The sequence below is a fragment of the Hyperolius riggenbachi genome, chromosome 10, assembly GCF_040937935.1.
Source record: "Hyperolius riggenbachi isolate aHypRig1 chromosome 10, aHypRig1.pri, whole genome shotgun sequence".
NCBI classification, from domain to species: domain Eukaryota; kingdom Metazoa; phylum Chordata; class Amphibia; order Anura; family Hyperoliidae; genus Hyperolius; species Hyperolius riggenbachi.
The window spans coordinates 204728392-204750901 of NC_090655.1; the positions used below are offsets into that span (position 1 = coordinate 204728392).

Sequence of the window (22510 nt, forward strand, 5' to 3'; positions counted from 1 at the left end):
GTATATGTAGCCAGTGGGATATTTCCCCAGTATATGTAGGCAGGGGTATATGTGCCCAGTATATATAGCCAGGGTGTAACGATCGGTGTAACACAGAGAGGGTCTGATTACCGGTAAACTGCAGTATCACCGAGAATACAGAATATACCCGATTATTGGTGATCTGCAGTATCACCGATAATCAGATATATCTACTAACCTCTGGACACCTGAGTTAACAAGTGAGTGATTGGGTGTAACAGTAACACAGTGGACTGTACCTAAGGAGTAGGTACAGTGGCAGTAAGGAATACTGCACAGAAGAAAGCTCCTTCCGTAAGCCTAGACTCTCCCGGGGGAGGAGCTAAGCAGAATGTGGGAAGGACAGAGCGTGAGTGACACCAATGAGCGGGTGTCACTAGCAGATCTGGGAACTGCCTCTAACAGTAAGGCTAGTTCTCGAGGCCGGCCAAGCCAGGTCGTCAACACACAGACAGATAAAGTACAGAATCAGAAGGCAGATAAGGAATCCAATAACAGGCAGAGTCAGGCAACGGAGAATCAGAATAACGAGGTACAGAATCAGGAGGCAGGTACAGAGTCCAGGAACGAGCAGAGATTGGCACCAGGATATCAGAAATAGCAAGGTACAAGATCAGAGTTCAGAGGAATAGTCAGGCAGGCAGAAGGTCATAACAAATAATTCAATACAATATTCCTAATGCTAAGGTGTGAACTCCTTGATGTCAACACCTTTGGAAACTATGCTAGAACACAGAAACAGACAAGGCCTGAGTGCTACCACGTAGTGATCGCAACGACAGACAACCAGAGAATGACCAGCACCCAGTATATATACTATAGCGCTCTCCAGCGCCACCCTAAGTGCTGGACCAATGAAAAGTGGTGGAGATGTCAGCTGACCAGCTTGGTCAGCTGACCTTCTTCTGGCTGTCATATAAGCTCTGCCACTCAGCGCGCGCGCGTCATTCTGAACCTGTGTGGACTATCAGTCCCAGCCACACCAGTCACGTTTTGCAATGTCTTTGCTGGCCTGCACGCGGGGTGAGACGCACCGCTATCTGCACATGCGGTGGCCTCCCCGCGCCTGGTCAGACCGTCAGTAGCAGGCCTGTGCGCGCAAACCGCCGCGTCAGACGTGGCGGTTTTTCCGTGTTCCGCTATGCCAGCCGCGGAAACAGCCGCCTCATCCTGCGTCCATGCGGCGGCTTTTCCGCGTTTCTTCACACAGGGGTATATGTGCCCAGTATATATAGGCAGGGGTATATGTGCCCAGTATATAAAGCCAGTGGGATATGTGCCCAGTATATATACCCAGTGAGATATGTGCCCAGTATATATAGCCAGTGGGATATGTGCCCAGTATATATAGGCAGAGGTATATGTGCCCAGTATATGTAGCCAGTGGGATATGTGCCCAGTATATGTAGGCAGGGGTATATGTGTCCAGTATATGTGGCCAGTGGGATATGTGCCCAGTATATATAGGCAGGGGTATATGTGCCCAGTATATATACCCAGTGGGATATGTGCCCAGTATATATAGCCAGTGGGATATGTGCCCAGTATATATAGGCAGAGGTATATGTGCCCAGTATATGTAGCCAGTGGGATATGTCCCCAGTATATGTAGGCAGGGGTATATGTGTCCAGTATATGTGGCCAGTGGGATTTGTGCCCAGTATATATACCCAGTGGGATATGTGCCCAGTATATATTCCCAGTGGGATATGTGCCCAGTATATATAGCCAGTGGGATATGTGCCCAGTATATATAGGCAGAGGTATATGTGCCCAGTATATGTAGCCAGTGGGATATGTCCCCAGTATATGTAGGCAGGGGTATATGTGTCCAGTATATGTGGCCAGTGGGATATGTGCCCAGTATATATAGGCAGGGGTATATGTGCCCAGTATATATTCCCAGTGGGATATGTGCCCAGTATATATAGCCAGTGGGATATGTGCCCAGTATATATAGGCAGAGGTATATGTGCCCAGTATATGTAGCCAGTGGGATATGTCCCCAGTATATGTAGGCAGGGGTATATGTGTCCAGTATATGTGGCCAGTGGGATATGTGCCCAGTATATATAGGCAGGGGTATATGTGCCCAGTATATATAGCCAGTGGGATATGTGCCCAGTATATATAGCCAGTGGGATATGTGACCAGTATATATAGGCAGAAGTATATGTGCCCAGTATATGTAGCCAGTGGGATATGTCCCCAGTATATGTAGGCAGGGGTATATGTGCCCAGGTAGCCAGGTGTGCCCCCAGCAGGAGGGGAGCAGCGCAGAGAAGGAGAGCTATGGGGGCAGTCTCCCCCCCCCCCTTCCCTCACCTTCGGGCTCCCCTTCCTGCCTCTCCCCTCCCATGTTTTCAAATGTCGGTGCGGCGGCTAAAGTGGGTGGAGACTTACCACGTTCCAGCCACAAGGGACGCTCCGCTCTGTGTGCGGCTAGTCTGGTCTTCTAGCCGCACACAGAGCAGAGCGTCCCTTGCAGCTGGAAGAATGCGGTAAGTCTCCGCCCACTTTAGCCGCCGGCCCGACATTTGAAAACACCGGAGGGGAGAGGCAGGAAGGGGAGCACAAAGGTGAGGGAAGGGGGGGGGGGACGTCCGCCCTTCCCCGCTGTCCCCATAGCTCTCCTTCTCTGTGCTGCTCCCCTCCACACAAGCCAGGGTGGACAGCGTCCGCTCTCTGAAAAAAGGAGGTGGACACCATCCACCCGCGTCCACGCAGGACTCGAACCCTGATCAAGGCCCATTTAAAAGTTCCAGAATCCTTTGTGAATTAGCAATTGAAATCTGTTTCCCATTAAATGTAATCTGTAGCTTGAAGGGGAAACCCCACATGTAGTGAATTTTATTCTTAATAAGCACAGAAGTTAGGGGCTTTATTTCTCTTCTTTTAGATCCACCATATTATGAGAGCCCGTGAGGATAGCTTCGTTAATAGTATAATAATGCAGCTTAGTTACCACGTCTCTGGGAGGGTCAACCTGTTTAGGTAAGGGACGGAGCCAATGTGCTCTGTCCATCCTCAGTTCAGATTCCACAGTTTCTGGCAACAAAGTAAGAAATAGTGCTGCGAGGTAGTCTACCAAGTCTGTTTGATCCTTTACAATACCCCAAATACGAAGATTACTTCACTTATCACAATTATCGTGCTCTACTTGAAAATCTTTTACTAATGAAAGACCAGCTTCAATTTCTCTTATGTCCACATCCACTTGAGTGCAATAATCCCTAACTCCATCCAATCCCTCCTCCACCTCTCCTATCCTTCGTCCCAGGACAGCTAAGTCTGTTCTGATCTCTTTTACAGCTGCAGTTTGTAGCCTTAATCAGTTTATCTATTTTGCTAAAGAGCTGCTGTAAGTCTCCTTTAGTAGCTGACTTCTGCTCTAAATTATGCACTGGGGAAGCTGCAGCACGGGAGGAGAGGCCTACCTCGTGTGATCCGCACCCATCTTGGGGAGGATTCCCATTAGACGTGAGGCAAAATAAGTCCGGAATCGATGGCTCTGAGCCACTTCGGTCCCATCCCAGCACGTCCACGCTTCAAGTCTCCTGCAGGCAAGCAGAGGAAGGTCGGATGCCACATCAGGGAGAGCTTATATCGGTGCTATGTGAGGGAGCTAACCCGACATGCGTCCACTTTAGTCCATGGCTAAGCTCTACTCAAAAATCTTTAATTTAACAGAAAATAACTTGAGACAGCGATACTTACAAATATGGAACTCCAAACTGCTACAATACTGGTCCTAAAATAATAGCTACTGGCGAACCAGCCAACATCGAAAATAATCTTCAAGACAGCTGTAACAACCACCAACATCTAAAAGGAGAAATAAAGGAATGGTCAATTTAATTTCATACTGTTTTGAGTGATGCTAAAGGATTGTCCTAAGTACTAATTGTGCCTGCAATTGAGCAGTACAACTGTGGGCGGCCGCACATAGGGGCAAAATGGGGCAGATGCCCCCTCCCGACCGTCAGCTGCCCCTCCCTGGCTGTCAGTTGTGTGTCATCGTCCCCCCTGGGGTCATCCCCGCTGCATCCCAGCAGCCAGCGTCAGACCTCAAAATCAGTCAGCGACCAGTGAGAGCGGGCACAAGGAACTCGCGGACACCACACTGATATGTGGATTGTGGAAGTGACATCACTTCCACATATGCAGTGCAGTGTCCATGGGGGTACTGTGTACCTGCTCTCACTGGTCGCCGGCTGATTCTGAGGTCTGAGGCTGGCTGCTGGGATGACTGACGGTGAGTGGGGTCCCTATTAAACATTGGGGGGGGGGGCACCTGTCACTACCTAAACGGGGGGGGAGGGCACTTGTCACTACCTACACTGGGGGCACCTGTCACTACCTAAACTGGGGGGCACCTGACACTACCTAACCCAGAGGTTCAACTGTCACCACCTAAACTGGGGGGGGGGGGAGGGGGGAGTCCTTGTCACTAAACATGCGGGGTCCCTTTCACTACCTAAAACTGGGGGAACCTGTGTCGAAGGTTCTCACAATCTAATCCCTACCATAGTCCTAGTCTAATGTCCCACCATTGCTACCATTGCTAAATTCATGTAAATTTGGCTCCACCTCGATGGACGTATGTCTTTTTTCAGCCAAAATAACTATGTAACTATGTAACCTCTGACCCCACCCACATCCTTGTCCATGGCCACACCCATTTTTTTTCATACCCCCATTTTTCTGCGCACAACACAATTTTCTGCACGCCACATTGGCTTGCCCCACCCTTTTTTGCCCCCCCCCCACCGGAAACATTTCTGCGAAGGCCCATGAATACAACAGAAAAAAATATGTTTGCAGTTAGAGTTCAGCATTATTTATGTAAAAATAGGGGTAAGTGAGTGAGAATTGTATGTTCGATTTTGTGTCAAATTGGGCAGTTCTCACTTGGCATGCATTTTTGTGAGGAAGGCCTCTGACATTTTCAGGAGCAAACCCCTTGCTCCCAGGAGTCACTGCAAAGGCCAGGAGCTAATTGGAAGTGATTAGAGATGGGCCGAACCTCTGATTTTCGGTTTGCGAACCGGGTTCGCGAACTTCCTCGGAAGGTTCGGTTCGCGCAAACTTTCGCGAACCGCAATAGTCTTCAATGGGGAGGCAAACTTGGAAAACTAGAAACACTTATGCTGGCCAGAAAAGTGATGGAAAAGATGTTTCAAGGGGTCTAACACCTGGAGGGGGGCATGGCGGTGTGGGATACATGCCAAAAGTCCTGGGGAAAAATCTGGATTTGACACAAAGCAGCGTTTTAAGGGCAGAAATCACACTAAATGCTAAATAGCAGGCCTAAAGTGCTTTAAAACATCTTGCATGTGTGTACATCAATCAGGTAGTGTAATTAGTGTACTGCTTCACACTTACAGACCAAACTCACTGTGTAACGCACCGCAAACAGCTGATTGTGTAGTGACGGCCATGCTGGACTGGTGCGCAACATGGCGAGATCGCTCTTTCTCAGTGATATCAGGTAATGTCTGACTGCCTTATCAACTTTCGATGGTTCTTTCTCTACCATTGTTAAAGCTTACCTTACATCTATTTTTTTTTTAATTATATTTTTTACTTGCTGTTCAGTACCTGCAACGAGAATCTGTTATGGAAGGCAAGTCTGCCATTGTCACCACGGGTAATGGCTGGGGAATCAAGGTTCGATTCCGGTCCGAAGTGGGAGCCTGAGACCCATGCTGTACTTGCCCTGACTGTGCTTTGCAGACCAGGCATCTGTGGTCAGATGGACCCTTGACCCAGCGGAAGACAAACCAACTCGAAAGCATTTGCCAAGAATGTTTTATGGAGGGCAAGTCTGCCATTCATTCAACTGTGCAAAACTTTCAATGGTACTAGTTTCTCAGTACTATGGTGACTGACCACGGGTAATGGCCGGGGAATCCGGTTTCTATTCCGTTCCGGAGTTGGAGCCTAAGAAATGGCTACCACCACACATCCAGGCAAGGAAGACAGCAGGCATGGCATGCCCGCCCCAAGGTAGTGACCAAAAATAACAATATGGGAGGACTTTCGAGGCCCTGTTGTGTATGTGAAATGAATCAACTTTAAATACTTTAATGAGAATCTGTTATGGAGGGCAAGTCTGATGGTGCCTTCACTGCGATTCACCAGGTTGGTCTCCTCCTCAAGGAGGCGAGAATCATTTATGGAGGGCAAGTCTGCCATTGTGAGTGACCACAGCTAATGGCCGGGGAATCCTGGTTGTATTCCGTTCCGGAGTTGGAGCCTAAGAAACGCCTACCACCTCACATCCAGGCAAGGAAGGCAGTGGAGATTCACGAACCTACCGCGAAAGTTCAGTTCGCGTGAACTTTCCCAAACCGCAATAGACTTCAATGGGGAGGCGAACTTAGAAATTTAGAAAGAGTTATGGTGGCCAGAAAAATGATGGAAAAGATGTTTCAAATGGTCTAATACCTGGACAGAGACATGGTTGAGTGGGATACACGTCAAAAGTCTCAATAAAAAACCTAGATTTGATACAAATCACTGTTTTAAGGTCAGAAATCTCATTGAATGTTCAATTGCAGGGTAGGATTTCAAAAGCAAGCTCACATACATTGGCCGAGGATCGAACCCAAGTCTAGTGCTTAGTAGGCAGCTCTCCTCACCGCTATACCACCACCAACACTACATGCTGAAGCTAGCCTAGCATGTACCATTATGATATATACAAGAGTAAAATGAGCTTGCTTAGGGATTTGTAGGATGTCAAGAGCCAACTCACATACATTGGCCAGAAATCAAACCCAGGCCTACCACTTGGTATGTTGCTATCTTAACTTAAGACTTTACCAAATCCAATGTTCCAATATGGGGAAGCTTCTCTGTTTGCTGTTTTTTTTTTTGTTTTTTTTTGGTTTTTGTTGGCGGTCATTGGATTTGGTAAAGTCTTAAGCCAATGTGTTGTAAAAGATACAAGTAAGCTTTAGGCTAGCAGGAATGGTTGCATGGCCACCTAGCTTTTCATCCTTCCCAGGCCAGCTAGGCTGACTTCAGCCCGTAGTGTTGGTGGAATAGTGGTGAGCATAGCTGCCCTCCAAGCAGTTGATCTGGGTTAGATTCCTGGCCAATGTATGTAAGTTGGCTTTTGACATCCTACAAATCCCCAAGCAAGCTCATTTTTCTCTTTGATATATCACAATGGCACATGCTAGGCTACCTTCAGCATGTAGCATTGTAGTGTGTTGTGTTGGTGGTAAAATGGTTAGGATAGCAGCCTACCAAGTGGTAGGCCTGGGATTGATTCCTGGCCAATGTATGTAAGTTGGCTTTTGACATCCTACAAATCCCTAAGCAAACTCATTTTTCTCTTGGATATATGACAATTGTACATGCTAAGCTGGCTTCAGCATGTAGCATTGTAGTGTGTTGTGTTGGTGGTATAATGGTTAGTATAGCAGCCTACCAAGTGGTAGACCTGGGTTCGGTTCCTGGCCAATGTATATGAGTTGGCTTTCGAAATCCTACAAATCCCTAAGCAAGCTAATTTTTAACTTGGATATATCATAATGGTACATGCTAGGCTGGCTTCAGCATGTAGTGGTGGTATAGTGGTGAGGAGAGCTGCCTACGAAGCACTAGACCTGGGTTCGATTCCTGGCCAATGTATGTGAGCTGGCTTTTGAAATCCTACAATTCCCTGGAAGACAAGACCCTCCAGAGGAGGAGGAGGGAGCTGTTGTGGGGTGCAATATAAGGAATAACAATCAGCCAGGAGCAACAAGCCTACAAGAGCCTAACTAAGCTTTCCCTAGCGGAGTCTGTCAGCAGCTGTCCCTTAACTAATTACTGTAGGCAGACGAGTGAGTAAAACGGCTGGAGAACCCTGCCTTTTATAAGTGGGTGGGGGGGGGTGATGCTCCAGGAGTGAGTGTAGTCTGATTGGAGACAATGTGCCTGTTGACTGTGATGTAGAGGTTCAAAGTTGACCTTAATGGAGCATTATGAGGCGAATAGAACGTCCGTGAAAGTTCGCCTTCGCCGGCAAAGGCGAACCACCCAAAGTTCGCCTGGAACCGTTCACCGGCGAACCGTTCAGGCCATCTCTAGAAGGCAGCAGGCATGGCATGCCCGCCCCGAGGTAGTGACAAAAAATAACAATACAGGAGGACTTTCGAGGCCCTGATGTAATGAATCAACTTTAAATCCTTTAACGAGAATCTGTTATGGAGGTCAATGATTCCATCATCACCATCCTTTATGAGAATATGTTCTGGAGGGCAAGTCTGCCATCCATTCAAGGGAGAGGTATGCACTGACTGCCAGGTATAATGCAATGTGCAGTCACAGATGCAGTGAAAGGTATGCAGTGACTGCAAACAGCCGTTTGTGTAGTGACGGCCGTGCTGGACTGGTGCGCACCATGACGAGAGTGCAGGTGATGGTGGCTTTACAGCCCATATGGTCGCCCGGCTGATGTAGCTGAATGACAGAACAGTGACTGTCCAGCTGATCAAATTTGGTCTGACCACAATGAAGCAACGACCTTATTATCTTTGGTGTGCCAACCCCCCAGACACTCATATAGCCGGCGGTCATTGCTTCATTGTGCTATGCAAGCCCCTTCACCGCAGAAGGGGGATGGGCAGTTGGGCACATGTACATGCCTTTTGTTTTGTTGTTGCAGCCGCCCGCAGTGCAGCCAGAAAAATTAGACAGGCATGTAGACGCCCCAGAAAAATTACTAGCAGCGACCTAAAAAATTCAGGAAGCGGCCGGCGGGCAGATGTGCTGTGTGGTGGAGTGACTTAGTCTTGGGGCAGGCAGCCAGTCACACGGCGTGCAGGCAGAGATGCAGTGTGTTGGTGCTCAACAGAGCTCGAATATTCGAGTAGCTCGAATATTCGAGCTCTTTTTCAGCTATTTGAGCTCGGTATTCGAGCTCCGAATAGCTGGAGATATTCGAATGGGCTATTCGAGTAAACTCGAATAGCACATTCACTATTCGCGCTATTCGAGCTAACAGCGCTATTCGAGCTCGAATACCGAGCTCGAATAGCGTCATAGCCCAGATTGATGTACTCAGAGCCAATCAGAGGGCTCCCAGGCCCTCTGACGGCAGCCAATCACTGAGGGGGACCCTGGCCAGCCCCTACCCTATAAATAGCGGCCGCCATGTTCGGTTTTTTCGTCCTTGCCTGACTTTGTACAGAGAGAGATCTGCTCCTTTGTGCTTTGGCTTAGCAAGAGCTTTATTGTGGTCATTCACCTAGCGTTTTTGCTCACATACACCTCCTATATACACCTATATTGTTGTTAGTTAGATAGACATTGTATTTTAGTTAGTAGCTTGTGTGTTACTAGAGAGCCAGCTGCTGCAGGCAAGCTTACACAAATTTAGGCCTCAGGGCCTGCCTGTGTGGGCAGCTCAGCTGTTCTCTCCTGTCCTCTGTTAGTTTATTTCTCATCTATACCAGTATTTCTGCTGTCCTTTACTAGTACTGAGTGATTGTATTTTGTATTGTAGTTATATAACTGTACTAGGACACTCACTGTCACTGTTTGTTCATGGCTCCTGCGTGTGACCGTGTGTGTGTGCGTGCACTGTCTGTAGTGTACACACACTCTATTTCCTTCTGATTACTGATTATTGTAATTTCTAGTTGTACTTCCTGACTGTTACTACTTACTTACTGTACTAGGGACACTCACTCAGTCACTGTTCATAGGCTAGCTCCTGCGTGTGTGTGCACATGCACTGTCTGTAGTGTACACACACTCTATTTCCTTGTGATTACTACTGAATCTGATTATTGTAATTTCTAGTTGTACTTCCTGACTGTTACTACTTACTTACTGTACTAGGGTAGGGACACTCACTCAGTCACTGTTCATAGGCTAGCTCCTGCGCGTGTGTGCGCGTGCGTGCACTCACTGTCTGTAGTGTACACACACTCTATTTCCTTGTGATTACTACTGATTATTGTAATTTCTAGTTGTACTTCCTGACTGTTACTACTTACTTACTGTACTAGGGACACTCACTCAGTCACTGTTCATAGGCTAGCTCCTGCGTGTGTGTGCACGTGCGTATACTCACTGTCTGTAGTGTACACACACTCTATTTCCTTGTGATTACTACTTATTATTGTAATTTCTAGTTGTACTTCCTGACTGTTACTACTTACTTACTGTACTAGGGACACTCACTCAGTCACTGTTCATAGGCTAGCTCCTGCGCGTGTGTGCGCGTGCGTGCACTCACTGTCTGTAGTGTACACACACTCTATTTCCTTGTGATTACTACTGATTATTGTAATTTCTAGTTTTACTTCCTGACTGTTACTACTTACTTACTGTACTAGGGACACTCACTCATTCACTGTTCATAGGCTAGCTCCTGCGCGTGTGTGCGCGTGCGTGCACTCACTGTCTGTAGTGTACACACACTCTATTTCCTTGTGATTACTACTGATTATTGTAATTTCTAGTTGTACTTCCTGACTGTTACTACTTACTTACTGTACTAGGGACACTCACTCAGTCATTGTTCATAGGCTAGCTCCTGCGCGTGTGTGCGCGTGCGTGCACTCACTGTCTGTAGTGTACACACACTCTATTTCCTTCTACTGAATCTGAGTGATTACTACTGATTATTGTATTTTCTAGTTAGTGTACTAGGGGACACACTCACTGTTCACTGTTCACACTTACTGATTACCGATTATTGTATTTCGTATTTGTACTGTACTAATCAGTTAGCGATCTAATCACTTAGTGATTAGTGTCACCGACCTCACCCACCAACCCACTCCATTAAAGTACCCCACTTTTCACCCGCCCTTTTTAAAAACTTTTGTGTTTACGCCCAAAACATCTAAGATGTCTGGAAGTGGCAGCCAGCGCGGTTTGGGCAAGGGGAAGGGCAGCAAGGGAATCAGGAGGAGAGGGAGCAGCATTGTGGCAAGCCGCGGCCGCGCCACCATGCACAGTTCCGCAGCAGCAGCGTCAGTGGCTAACATTCCTCCTATAGCCACTGGCCGTGGACGCCTTGGGCGCCGCCCAGCAGGAGCATCTGCAACTCACGCTGCAGAGACACAGCAGCAGCAGCGTGTAGCACCTGCTCCGATTTTCCTCCAGTCGGGTCGGAAACGTCCCATTGAGGAAAAGGATGCAGCCACTGTGGTGCAACTGATGACGGAGGATGAGCAGCCCGCCATCAGCTCTGCATCCAAGGCCTCCACCCTCACCACCACCCCTGTTCGCAGCAGCCGCCCAGCAGGGCCTGTGGAGGAGGCCAGTTCACCGTCAGTCGCCGACCTGTCACTCAGCAGTCTTTTGACCCCAGGCACCATCAGGGTATTGTCTGCTGTTGTTGGCGATTTTGAGGAGGAGATGCTGATGGGCACTTTGGGGGAGGAGGGATTGGACAGCAAGACTGTGGCGACAGTCAAGCAGCCCATCCATGCATCAGGAGAGGAGTTTGGGGGGTCATCATCCCAGCAGGACATGTTTCAGGAGGGGGAGGATGATGATGACACGGTGACAGACAAAGACTGGGTGCCACCAGCTCCAGGGCATGTCGTCATCAGCAGCTCTGAGGAGGAGGATGCGCTTGTGGGCCTTGCAAGGAGGCGCATCATTGCAAGCATTGGCAGCAGTAGGCAGGTCCCACAGCCTGCTGGTGTCTCAGGCTCAGCAGCAGCAGCAGCAGCATCTGTCAGTACCACCACCAGCTGCACCCAAGCCCTGCCCCAACCACCACAGGGAGACAGGCAGCAGCGGCTCCAGGCCGTAGGGGGTTGTTTTTGTCACCAATCTGGCGATTTTTCACCATGCCCACAGTGTACAGCAAGTACGCCACTTGCAACCACTGTCAGCGGAAGTTGAGCAGAGGTGCAGACCCCTTAAAGTTCAGCACCAGCTCACTCATCAACCACCTTGCTGCGAAACATTTCCACCAGCATGAGGAGTTCCAGAGGCTGAAGGCATCTGGTGCTGGCAGTGGCACCACACCCATCACTGCACAGCCTTCAGCAGCAGCAGCAGCAGCAGCAACAGCAGCCACCCGCCCTCCTGCTCCTCCAGCAGCACCAGCAGGAGTGCGGAAACGCACTGCTCCTCCCCCCTCTGCAACTCCTGCCACCGACACTGAGGCCTGTTCTGGCAGCCAGTCCTCAGTGGCCTCCTCTGCTGTGTCTGCTGATTCCCGTGCAAGCAAAAGGCCACGCCCGAGCCTTTTGAGCGAGTCCTTCCAGGGGGTGGTTAGGGCTCTGCCTCCCAGCAGCCGTCGCGTGCGGCAGCTGAACGGCTTGCTGGCACGGGCCATGTGCTCCCAACTCCTGCCGTACACGCTCGTGCAGGAGGGGAGCGACATGCGTGCGCTGCTTGCTTGTGCAGCCCCAGACTGGCAGCTCCCCAGCAGACACTTCTTCGCCCGCAAGGCCATTCCTGCACTGCACCGCTTTGTGATGGCCAATGTGGAGCGAGGGCTGGAGCACGCGGTTGGTGAAAGGGTCCACGTCACCATGGACTCCTGGAGCAGCCGCTTCGGGACAGGCCGCTACCTGTCCTTCCATGTCCACTGGGTCAGCTTGGTGGAAGGGGGTGAGGATGGGAGAGCAGCAGCGGGCACAGCAGCAGCAGCAACACAGTGGGTGGTGCCACCCCGCAGGGTCAGGGGAACTGCAGCAGGTTCCTCCGATCCTCTGCCATCCTCCGGCACACCTGGCCAAACCCCCCGCCTCAGCAGCAGCGTGAAGGCCCGCCACTGCCAAGCGCTGCTGCACTTGGTCAGCCTTGGGAAGACCAAACTGACGGCAACCCATGTGTTGGCCAAACTCCAGGAGCAGGAGAGGATTTGGCTGACCCCCAGAGGCCTCAGAGTCGGAGAGGTGGTGGCCGACAATGGGGCCAATCTGGTTGCCGCAATAGACAGGGGAAACCTGACCCACATCCCCTGTCTTGCCCACATGCTGAACCTGGTGGTGCAGAAGTTCTTGCGCACCTACCAGGGGATGGGCGAACTGCTGGAAACAGCAAGGAACGTTGTGCGTCACTTCCGGCGCTCGGCTGCAGCCTGTGCGAGCCTGGAAGACGTGCAAAAGGAGCTGGAGCTGCCACGCCATCGGCTGATCCTTGACGTTCCAACTCGCTGGAACTCCACCCTGGCGATGTTGGAGCGTCTGGTTGAACAGAAGCACGCTGTCAACCAGTACCTTGCCCTGGCCACTGTGTCCGCCGCTCAGAGAAGGGACAGGACCAGCAACATCCCGTCCATCGTCCCCGATGATGACTGGAGGCACATGCAGCAGGTGTGCTTAGTGCTGGCTCCCTTTCTGCAGGCCACTAACATGGTGAGCAGGGACCATGCTATGGTCTGCGAGTGGGTGTCCCTGGTTTGTCTGCTGAACAGGGCCCTCGATGCTTTGCTGGAACAGGGAGCGGCAGCCTTGGACCAGCAGGAGCGTCATGCAGCTGCACAGTCCACCTCTGAGGGGGAGGAGGAGGAGGACTTGGTGGAGGTCCATGACCTTGCTGCTGATGAGGGGGATCAGCACAGCGCAGCTGAGTTGGTGCGGGGGTGGAGAGAGGATGAGGCTGAGGAGGCAGAGGAGGAGGATGAGGACAGCACTGCCGTCGATGTGCCAGCACACGTTGCCCGCCTCTTCCCAATGGCAGCGCACATGCTGACGTGCCTGCGCAAGGACCCCAGGGTGATCCAGATGAAGCAGAGGGAGGACATCTGGATCAGCATGATGTTGGACCCACGCCTCAAGGGGAAGTTGAGCCAGTTCCTGCCGCCTGCAGGAGGAGACCCAGCGCAACAAATAAGGAGCTTGCAGCAGGCCCTTGTTGAGCGCTTGGAGGAAGCCTTCCCCCAGCCTTCCACCCCCACTGTCCAGCCAGCACAGAGGCAGCAGCAGGTGCCTGCATCCAGCAGCAAGCGCCCCACAGACCTGCTGTCTCTCAGCAACGAGCTCTACAGGACTGTAGAGGCTCCGGCAGCAGTGACTAGAGAGGAGGTGCATGCAGCAGCATCCTCCTCCGGTCACAGCCAGCGCCTGACCCGAATGGTGGCTGACTACATGGGGTCCTACAGCGGGCTTGACAGCGATGCCCCTGTTCATCCCATGGAGTATTGGGTCAAGCGCCTGGAGATCTGGAGCGAGCTGGCGCAGTACGCCCTGGAAGTGCTGTCCTGTCCCCCTTCCAGCGTGCTGTCCGAGCGCTGCTTCAGTGCAGCTGGTGGCGTGGTCACCGAGAAACGCTCACGTCTGTCTCACAAGTCTGTGGACAGACTGACGTTTCTCAAGATGAACCAGGCGTGGGTGGAAGGCGAGTTCCTGGCCCCTGTTGTCGGCGAGAGGGGGACATGAACTGGCTACCGGAAGAACCATCGTTAATGTGCCTTACCACCCTTTACCACCTCCTGGCTCCTGCTCACTAAGCCAGCCTGGTTCACTTTGACTATTACGTCGCCTGCAGCCACACATTTTACACCTACAGTGGGCTGCTGTGTACTGCCCTTCTGCTGTCTGTCTGTGTTTCCCACTGCCAGGGTACACAGATTTACCTTCTGCTGCCACTCTGCCACCAGCTATTACATCAAACAATAGCTATATCTGTCTGTGTAATTTGTTGTAAAAACAAAACAAATAAACCATTAAAAAAAAAAGGTTTAATTTTTCTGAGGTGCCCGGGTTGAAAACTGTGTTGTCCCAGTTGTGTATTGGACACGATGTGGGCTGCACGACCGCTGTCTGGGACCTCCTGCTGTGTTTATTTACAGCCCTGGTATCACCGCTAGGTACCAGGGCTATTATGTCACGCTGCCTGCCTCATTGACTGCCTGCTGCCACACACTCATCCTCCTCCTCCTGCTGCTGAATTTACCTCCTGCTGTCTGTGTGTTTCCACTGCCAGGGAGCACATACAATGGCGCTTCCAACATGCGTGCGCCACCAGCTATTTGGTACGCTCAAAAATAGCTGCATTTCTTTAAAAAAACCAAAAAATTATATATACTTTATATTAATACTGTGTGATATTATTTTTAGAGGTGTCCGGGTTGAAAAATGTGTTGTCCCAGTTGTGTATTGGACATGATGTGGGCTTCACGACCGCTGTCTGGAACCTCATGCTGTGTATTTACGGCCTGGTACCACCGCTAGGTACCACAGCCTATTATGTCTCGTCTCGCTGCCTGCCTCATTGACTGCCTGCTGCCACACAATCATCCTCCTCCTCCTGCTGCTGAATTTACCTCCTGCTGTCTGTGTGTTTCCACTGCCAGGGAGCACATACAATGGCGCTTCCAACATGCGTGCGCCACCAGCTATTTATTACGCTCAAAAATAGCTGCATTTCTTAAAAAAAAAAAATATATAAAAGAGAAATAAGTGAAGAAGAGGAAGATGATATAGAAAAAGAAGGAGAAGAAGAAGAAGAAGGAGAAGAAGAAGAAGAAGAAGAAGAAGAAGAAGAAGAAGAAGAAGAAGAAGAAGAAGAAGAAGAAGAAGAAGAAGAAGAAGAAGATGAAGAAGAAGATGAAGAAGATGAAGAAGAAGAAGAAGAAGAAGAAGAAGAAGAAGAAGAAGAAGAAGAAGATGAAGAAGATGAAGAAGAAGAAGAAGAAGAAGAAGAAGAAGATGAAGAAGATGAAGAAGAAGAAGATCATGAAGAAGAAGAAGAAGAAGAAGATGAAGAAGAAGATGAAGAAGATGAAGAAGATGAAGAAGAAGAAGATGAAGAAGATAAAGAAGAAGAAGATGAAGAAGAAGAAGAAGAAGAAGAAGACGATATAGAAGAAGAAGAAGAAGATATAGAAGAAGATATAGAAGAAGAAGATATAGAAGAAGAAGATATAGAAGAAGAAGAAGAAGATATAGAAGATAAAGAAGAAGAAGAAGTATATACAGTACTGAACAACATTTTGGACACAACTTCTCTTTCCACCTTTTTTTTTTTTAAAGGAACATCCCCACATAATCACTTGCTGTTGTTACTTGGAAAAAAAGTTGTTTCTTGCATCATTCACCCTCAAAACAAGTGTTGGAAGCTATTTAAGGCCAATTCGAATAGTCAGTTCGAATAATGAGCTCGAATACCGACTCGAATAGTGAGCTCGAAGTCCGAGGTCGAATCGAATAGTAAAAAAAATGCGATTCGAATATTCGACCAAACGCGAATAATTTACTATTCGAATTCGACCAAACTCGAATAATAAAAAGGGGTATCCGAGCATCACTATAGACTTAGTCTTTGTGCGGGCAGTAGCCCTCCAGGATCCATGCCTCATTCATTTTGATAAAGGTGAGGTACTGAACACTGTTGTGACTTAGGCGACTTCTCTTCTCAGTGACAATGCCTCCAGCTGCACTGAAGGTCCTTTCTGACAGGACGCTTGCGGCAAGGCAAGACAGAAGTTGGATGGCAAATTGGGACAGCTCTGGCCACAGGTCAAGCCTGCGCACCCAGTAGTCCAAGGGTTCATCATCGCTGCTCACAGTGTCTACATCCGCACTTAAGGCCAGGTAGTCGGCTACCTGCTGGTCCAGGCGTTGGTGGCTGGTGGATCCCGAAGGGCTATGGCAAGGCGTTGGACTAAAGAATGTATGCATGTCCGACATCACCATGAGATCGCTGGAGCGTCCTGTCCTTGCCTGCGTGGACATGGGAGGAGGATTACTGGCAGCGGTACCTTCATTGCGTTGTGCTGTGACATCACCCTTAAACGCATTGTAAAGCATAGTTGCCAGCTTGTTCTGCACGTGCTGCATCCTTTCCGCCTTCAGGTGAGTTGGTAACAGGTCCGCCACTTTGTGCCTGTACCAAGGGTCTAGTAGCGTGGCCACCCAGTACAGGTCATTCTCCTTGAGTTTTTTTACACGGGGTCTCTCAACAGGCTGGAAAGCATGAAAGACGCCATCTGCACAAAGTCGGATCCAGGCGTACTATCCATCTCCTCTTGCTCTTCCTGAGTGACATTACGTAAGTCCTCTTCCTCCCCCAGCCACGAACAATACCACGGGAATGTGGAGCAGCACAAGCCCCCTGTGACGGCTGCTGCTGTAGTTCTTTTGCCGCCGCCTCTTCCTCCTCCACAGAAACACCTTCCTCATCATCCGAGTCTGACTCCTCTTCTTCCCCACATGACTCCTCTTCTTCCTCCTCCTCCCCCCTTTGTGCTGCCGCAGGTGTTGAGGAGACATCTGGTTCCGATGAAAATTGCTCCCACGACTCTTCCTGCGTAACTGTTCCTGTTCACGCTCCTCCACAGCTTGATCCACCACTCTATGCACGACACGCTCCAGGAAGTAAGCGTAGGAGATCAAGTCGCTGATGGTGCCTTCAGTGCGACTCACCAGGTTGGTCACCTCCTCAAACGGCCGCATGAGCCTGCATGCATTATGCATCAGTGTCCAGTTTGGTGGCCAGAACATCCCCATCTTCCCAGATTGTGTCCTTCTACTTTAATTGTACATGTACTGGGTGATGGCTTTCTTCTGGTCTAGCAGGCGAGAGAAAATGAGTAGGGTCGAATTCCAGCGAGTCGGGCTATCGCATATCAAGCGTCTCACCGGCAAGTTGTTTCTCCGCTGAATGTCTGCAAAGCGTGCCATGGCTGTGTAAGACTGCCTGAAATGCCCACACAACTTCCTGGCCTGCTTCAGGATGCCCTCTAAGCCTGGGTACTTTGACACAAATCTTTGAATGACCAGATTCAACACATGTGCCATGCAGGGTACATGTGTCAGTTTTCCCAAATTCAAAGCGGAAAGGAGATTGCTGCCGTTGTCACACACCACGTTGCCAATCTCCAGCTGGTGCGGGGTCAGCCAGTGCTCCACCTCTTTGTTAAGAGCAGCCAGGAGAGCTGGTCCAGTGTGACTCTCCGCTTTAAGGCAAGACATGTCTAAGATGGCATGACACTGTCGTACCTGGCATGCAGCATAGGCTCTGGGGAGATGGGGCTGTGTAGCGGGAGAGGAGATGGCAGCATCACTAGAGTTGAACCGCCACTCAGCCAAGGAGGAGGAGGAGGATGACAGTGAAGAGGATGTAGCAGGAGGAATAGGAGGAGAAGGAGAGGAGGTGGCAAGAGGCCTGCCTGCAAGCCGTGGAGGCATCACTAGTTTGTCCGCTGCGCAGCCATGAACTCCCTGCTTGCCATCGTTCACCAAGTTGACCCAATGGGCTGTGTAAGTAATGTAGCGGCCTTGACCGTGCTTGGCAGACCCGGCATCCGTGGTCAGGTGGACCCTTGACCCAACGCTGTTCGCCAGAGATGACACCACTTGCCTCTGAACTTCACGGTACAGTTTGGGTATCGCCTTTCTAGAAAAATAAATGCGGTCTGGTATCTTCCACTGTGGTGTCCCAATGGCCACAAATTTATGGAAAGCCTCAGAGTCCACCAGCTTGTATGATAATAGCTGGCAAGCTAATAGTTCCCCAACGCCAGCTGTCACCTGGCTGCTGTGGGCAAAGGAGCAGGAACCGCTCAAGGGCAGAGGCGGAGTGGAGGAGGGTGGCTGTGAAGGTGCAAGGGAGAAAGCGGCTTAGGATGCTGCACCTGAAGGAGGAAGAGGAGAAGGAGGGTGGCTTTTCTTTTGTGTGGTTCTGCTCAGCTGTTCTTCCCATTGCTGTTTGTGCCTTTTCTCCAGGTGCCTTCGTAAGGCACTTGTTCCTATGTGTTGGCCTTTCCATGGCTCAATTTTTGGAGACAGAGAGAACAGATGGCTTTACTGCGATCTAAGGCAGACACATAAAGAAATGTCCACACCGCTGAGCCACCCTGGGGTGATGGCACTATGGTGGCCTCAGAGTCAGCAGCTGATGTTGAAGGGCATGTTGGCTGGCTGTCCATAGCTGGCGTTACATGGTGCCGGACACTGCCACCAGCTGCTTCTGAGGATGAGCTCTCCCTGCTTCTTTCAGGAACTCATCTCCTGCTACTCCTCTCTGACTCCCCCTCCGAACTGTCCCCCTGTTCATCTCTTCTATTGGGAACATACGTGGCATCCGTATAATCATCTTCATAATCATCCTGCCCAGCTTCGCTTTCCTCAGACACCTCCAAAACTGCACCAACAGCAGGTATTTCATCATCATCATCCTCCTCCATTATGTCCATATTGTCGCCTAACTCACATATATGAAGTGGTGTAACTTGCTTAGCGCCTTCATAATGTTGTAGCAGTAGTGGGTGTGAATCAGTGATTTCACCACCAAATAACTCCTGCGAAGTGTCAAATGCAGCGGATGTGGTGCTTGTAGTTAGTGTTGCTCGGATACCTCATCATCCTATTCGAGTTTGGTCGAATTCGGATAGTATACTATCCGAATTCACTCGAAGTTCAATATCCGATGTAATCGAATATCCGATTCGGCCTCGGATATCCGACATCACTATCCGAGTCTGTATTCGAGTAAAATATTCGAGCTGGCCTTAAATAGCTTGTAAAACTTGTTTGGAGGTCAATGATGCATGAAACCACCTTTTTTATGAAGAAAAGCATCAAGTGATTAGGTGGTGATGTAGTAGTTATAAAAAAGGTATCAAAAATAGTAAATTAACTTCATGAAAAGTGTTTGCATGAGAAGGTGTGTCCAAAATGGTTTTAAGTTGGAATTCTTCATTTACGTCGTCTTCATCTTCTTCTTCTATATCTTCTTCTTCTTCTTCTTCATCTTCATCTTCCTCTTCTTCTTCTTCCTCTTCTTCTCTATCATTATATTATGTGTCTTAGTTTTCCTTTCTTTTGTAATATTTTTTTTACTTCATTTGTGGAAATATTTTATGTTAATAACACCATAGTTATATTTGTGTTGATGGCATAATAGGTAGGTAGTGGCACATTGCAAGCCACAGCCCTTTTTCTGTGTACCCTGGCGGTGGTAAAACACAGACATGAGCAGGAGGAGGAAGTAGTTGCAGGCTTGCAGCTATTTGTAGTGTGGTGTGTGGTAATAGTCGGTCGTTACTCTGTAGGAGAGTGGGTGGGCAGGTGGCAGCAGAAAATAGTTATTGTTCTGTTCTCCCTGGCAGTGGTAGCAGCACACAGACAGCAGAAGCTCAATGCAGCTACAGGAAGGGGAGTAATGTGTGTCAGGCAGTGTGATGTGACTGACATAATAGGCCCTGGTTCCTAGCGGTGGTTCCAGGGCCGTAAATGAACATCATGAGGTTCCAGACAGCGGTCGTGAAGCCCACATTGTGTCCAATACACAATTGGGACAGCACAGTTTTCAACCCGGACACCTCTAAAATAATTACAATTTTTTTTTTTTAAATTATTGCAGCTATTGTTGAGCGTAATAGCTGGTGGCGCATGGGCAGCAGCACCTTGTAATGTGTTCCCTGGCAGTGGAGAGGAGACACAGACAGCAGGAGGAAATATAACAGCAGGCAGCGTGAGGAGGATAAGTGTGTGGCAGACTGGCATTTGGCAGCAGGCAGGAGGGCAGGCAGCGAGACATAGTAGGCCCTGGTTCCTAGCGGTGGTTCCAGGGCCGTAAATACACAGCATGAGGTTCCAGACAGCGGTCGTGAAGCCCACATTGTGTCCAATACACAATTGGGAAAGCACAGTTTTCAACCCGGACACCTCTAAATTAATTACAATTTTTTTTTTCAAATTAAAAGCAGCTATTTTTGAGTGTAATAGCTGGTGGTGCATGGGCAGCAGCACCTTGTAATGTGTTCCCTGGCAGTGGAGACACAAACAGCAGGAAGAAATACAACAGCAGGCAGCGTGAGGAGGATGAGTGTGTGTGGCAGACTGGCATTTGGCAGCAGGCAGGAGGGCAGGCAGCGAGACATAGTAGGCCCTGGGTCCTAGCGGTGGTTACAGGGCCGTAAATGAACAGCAGGAGGTTCCAGACAGCGGTCGTGAAGCCCACATTGTGTCCAATACACAATTGGGACAGCACAGTTTTCAACCCGGACACCTCTAAATTAATTACAATTTTTTTTTTCAAATTGAATGCAGCTATTTTTGAGTGTAATAGCTGGTGGTGCATGGGCAGCAGCACCTTGTAATGTTTTCCCTGGCAGTGGAGACACAGACAGCAGGATGAAATACAACAGCAGCAGCAGCAGGTGTATGTGTGTGTGCCAGTCGTCACTTCATGTCCCCCTCTCGCCGACAACAGGGGCCATGAATTCGCCTTCCACCCAAGCCTGGTTCATTTTGAGAAACGTCAGTCTGTCCACAGACTTGTGAGACAGATGAGATCGCTTCTCAGTGACGACTCCACCGGCTGCACTAAAGCAACGCTCTGACAGTACACTGGAAGGGGGGCAGGAGAGCACTTCCAGGGCGTACTGCGCAAGCTCGCTCCAGATCGTCAGGTGTTTGACCCAATGCTCCATGGGATCAACAGGGGCCACGCTGTCAAGCCCACTGAAGGACCCCATGTAGTCAGCCACCATGCGGGTCAAGTGCTGCCTGTGACTGGAGAAGGATGCTGCTGCAGGCACCTCCTCTCTAGTCCTTGGCAGCTCTACACTCATGTAGAGCTCTTGGGTCAGAGACAGCAGGTCTGTGGTGCGCGTGCGCTTGCTGCTGGTGGATGCAGGCACCTGCTGCTGCCTCTGTGCTGGCTGGACAGTGGGGGTGGATGGCTCAGGGAAGGCTTCCAGCAAGCGCTCAACAAGGGACAGCTGCAAATCCCTCATTTGTTGCGCACGGTCTCCTCCTGCAGGCAGGAACTGGCTGAGCTTCCCCTTCAGACTTGGGTCCAGCATCATGCAGATCCAGATGTCCTCCCTCTGCTTCATCTGGATCACCCTTGAGTCCTTGCGCAGGCACCTCAGCATGTGCACTGCCATTGGGAAGAGTCTGGCCACGTCTGTTGGCACATCATCGGCATCCCCAGAGCCGAGAGTGCTGTCCTCCTCTTCCTCTGCCCCCTCCACCTCATCCTCTCTCCACCCCTGCACCAGTCCAGCTGCGCTCTGCTGCTCCCCCTCATCAGCAGCAAGGTCAGGGACCTCCACCAACTCCGAGCCCTCCTCCTCAGAGGTGGCCTGTGAAGCTGCTTGCAGCTCCTGCTGGTCCAAGGCTGCCGCTCCCTCTTCCAGCAGTGCATACAGGGCCCTGTCCAGCACACACACCATGGGCACCCACTCGCACACGATTGCATTGTCCCTGCTCACCATGTTGGTGGCCTGCAGGAAGGGTGCCTGGACTGAGCACACCTGCTGCATGTGCCCCCAGTCCTCCGTGGAGATGATGGATGGGAGGTTGGTGGCGGCACGCCCAGTTGCAGTGAGGGAGGCAACTGTTGCTCGTGCAACGTACTGGCTGGACAGCCTGCCTCTGTTCAACCAGACACTCCAACATCGCCAGGGTGGAGTTCCAGCGAGTTGGAACATCGAGCATGAGCCGGTGCTGTAGCAGGTGCAGCTCCTTCTGCACCTCTTCCAGGCTCGCCACGGCTGCAGGCGAGTGCCGGGAGTGACGCACAACCTTCCTTGCCGCCTCAAGGAGTCGGTCCATCCCCT

General features: G+C 50.2%; 1 protein-coding gene across 2 annotated transcripts in view; it reads right to left on the reverse strand.

Annotated features, from left to right (window-relative positions):
- Positions 1-22510, reverse strand: part of LOC137536222 (membrane-spanning 4-domains subfamily A member 4A-like) — a 211496-nt gene that overhangs the window by 104794 nt on the left and 84192 nt on the right. For both annotated transcript variants that reach the window (XM_068258334.1, XM_068258335.1), the window contains one exon: positions 3739-3846. In XM_068258334.1, the coding sequence (XP_068114435.1) occupies positions 3739-3846 (108 nt within the window). The remainder of the gene's footprint in view (positions 1-3738; positions 3847-22510) is intronic.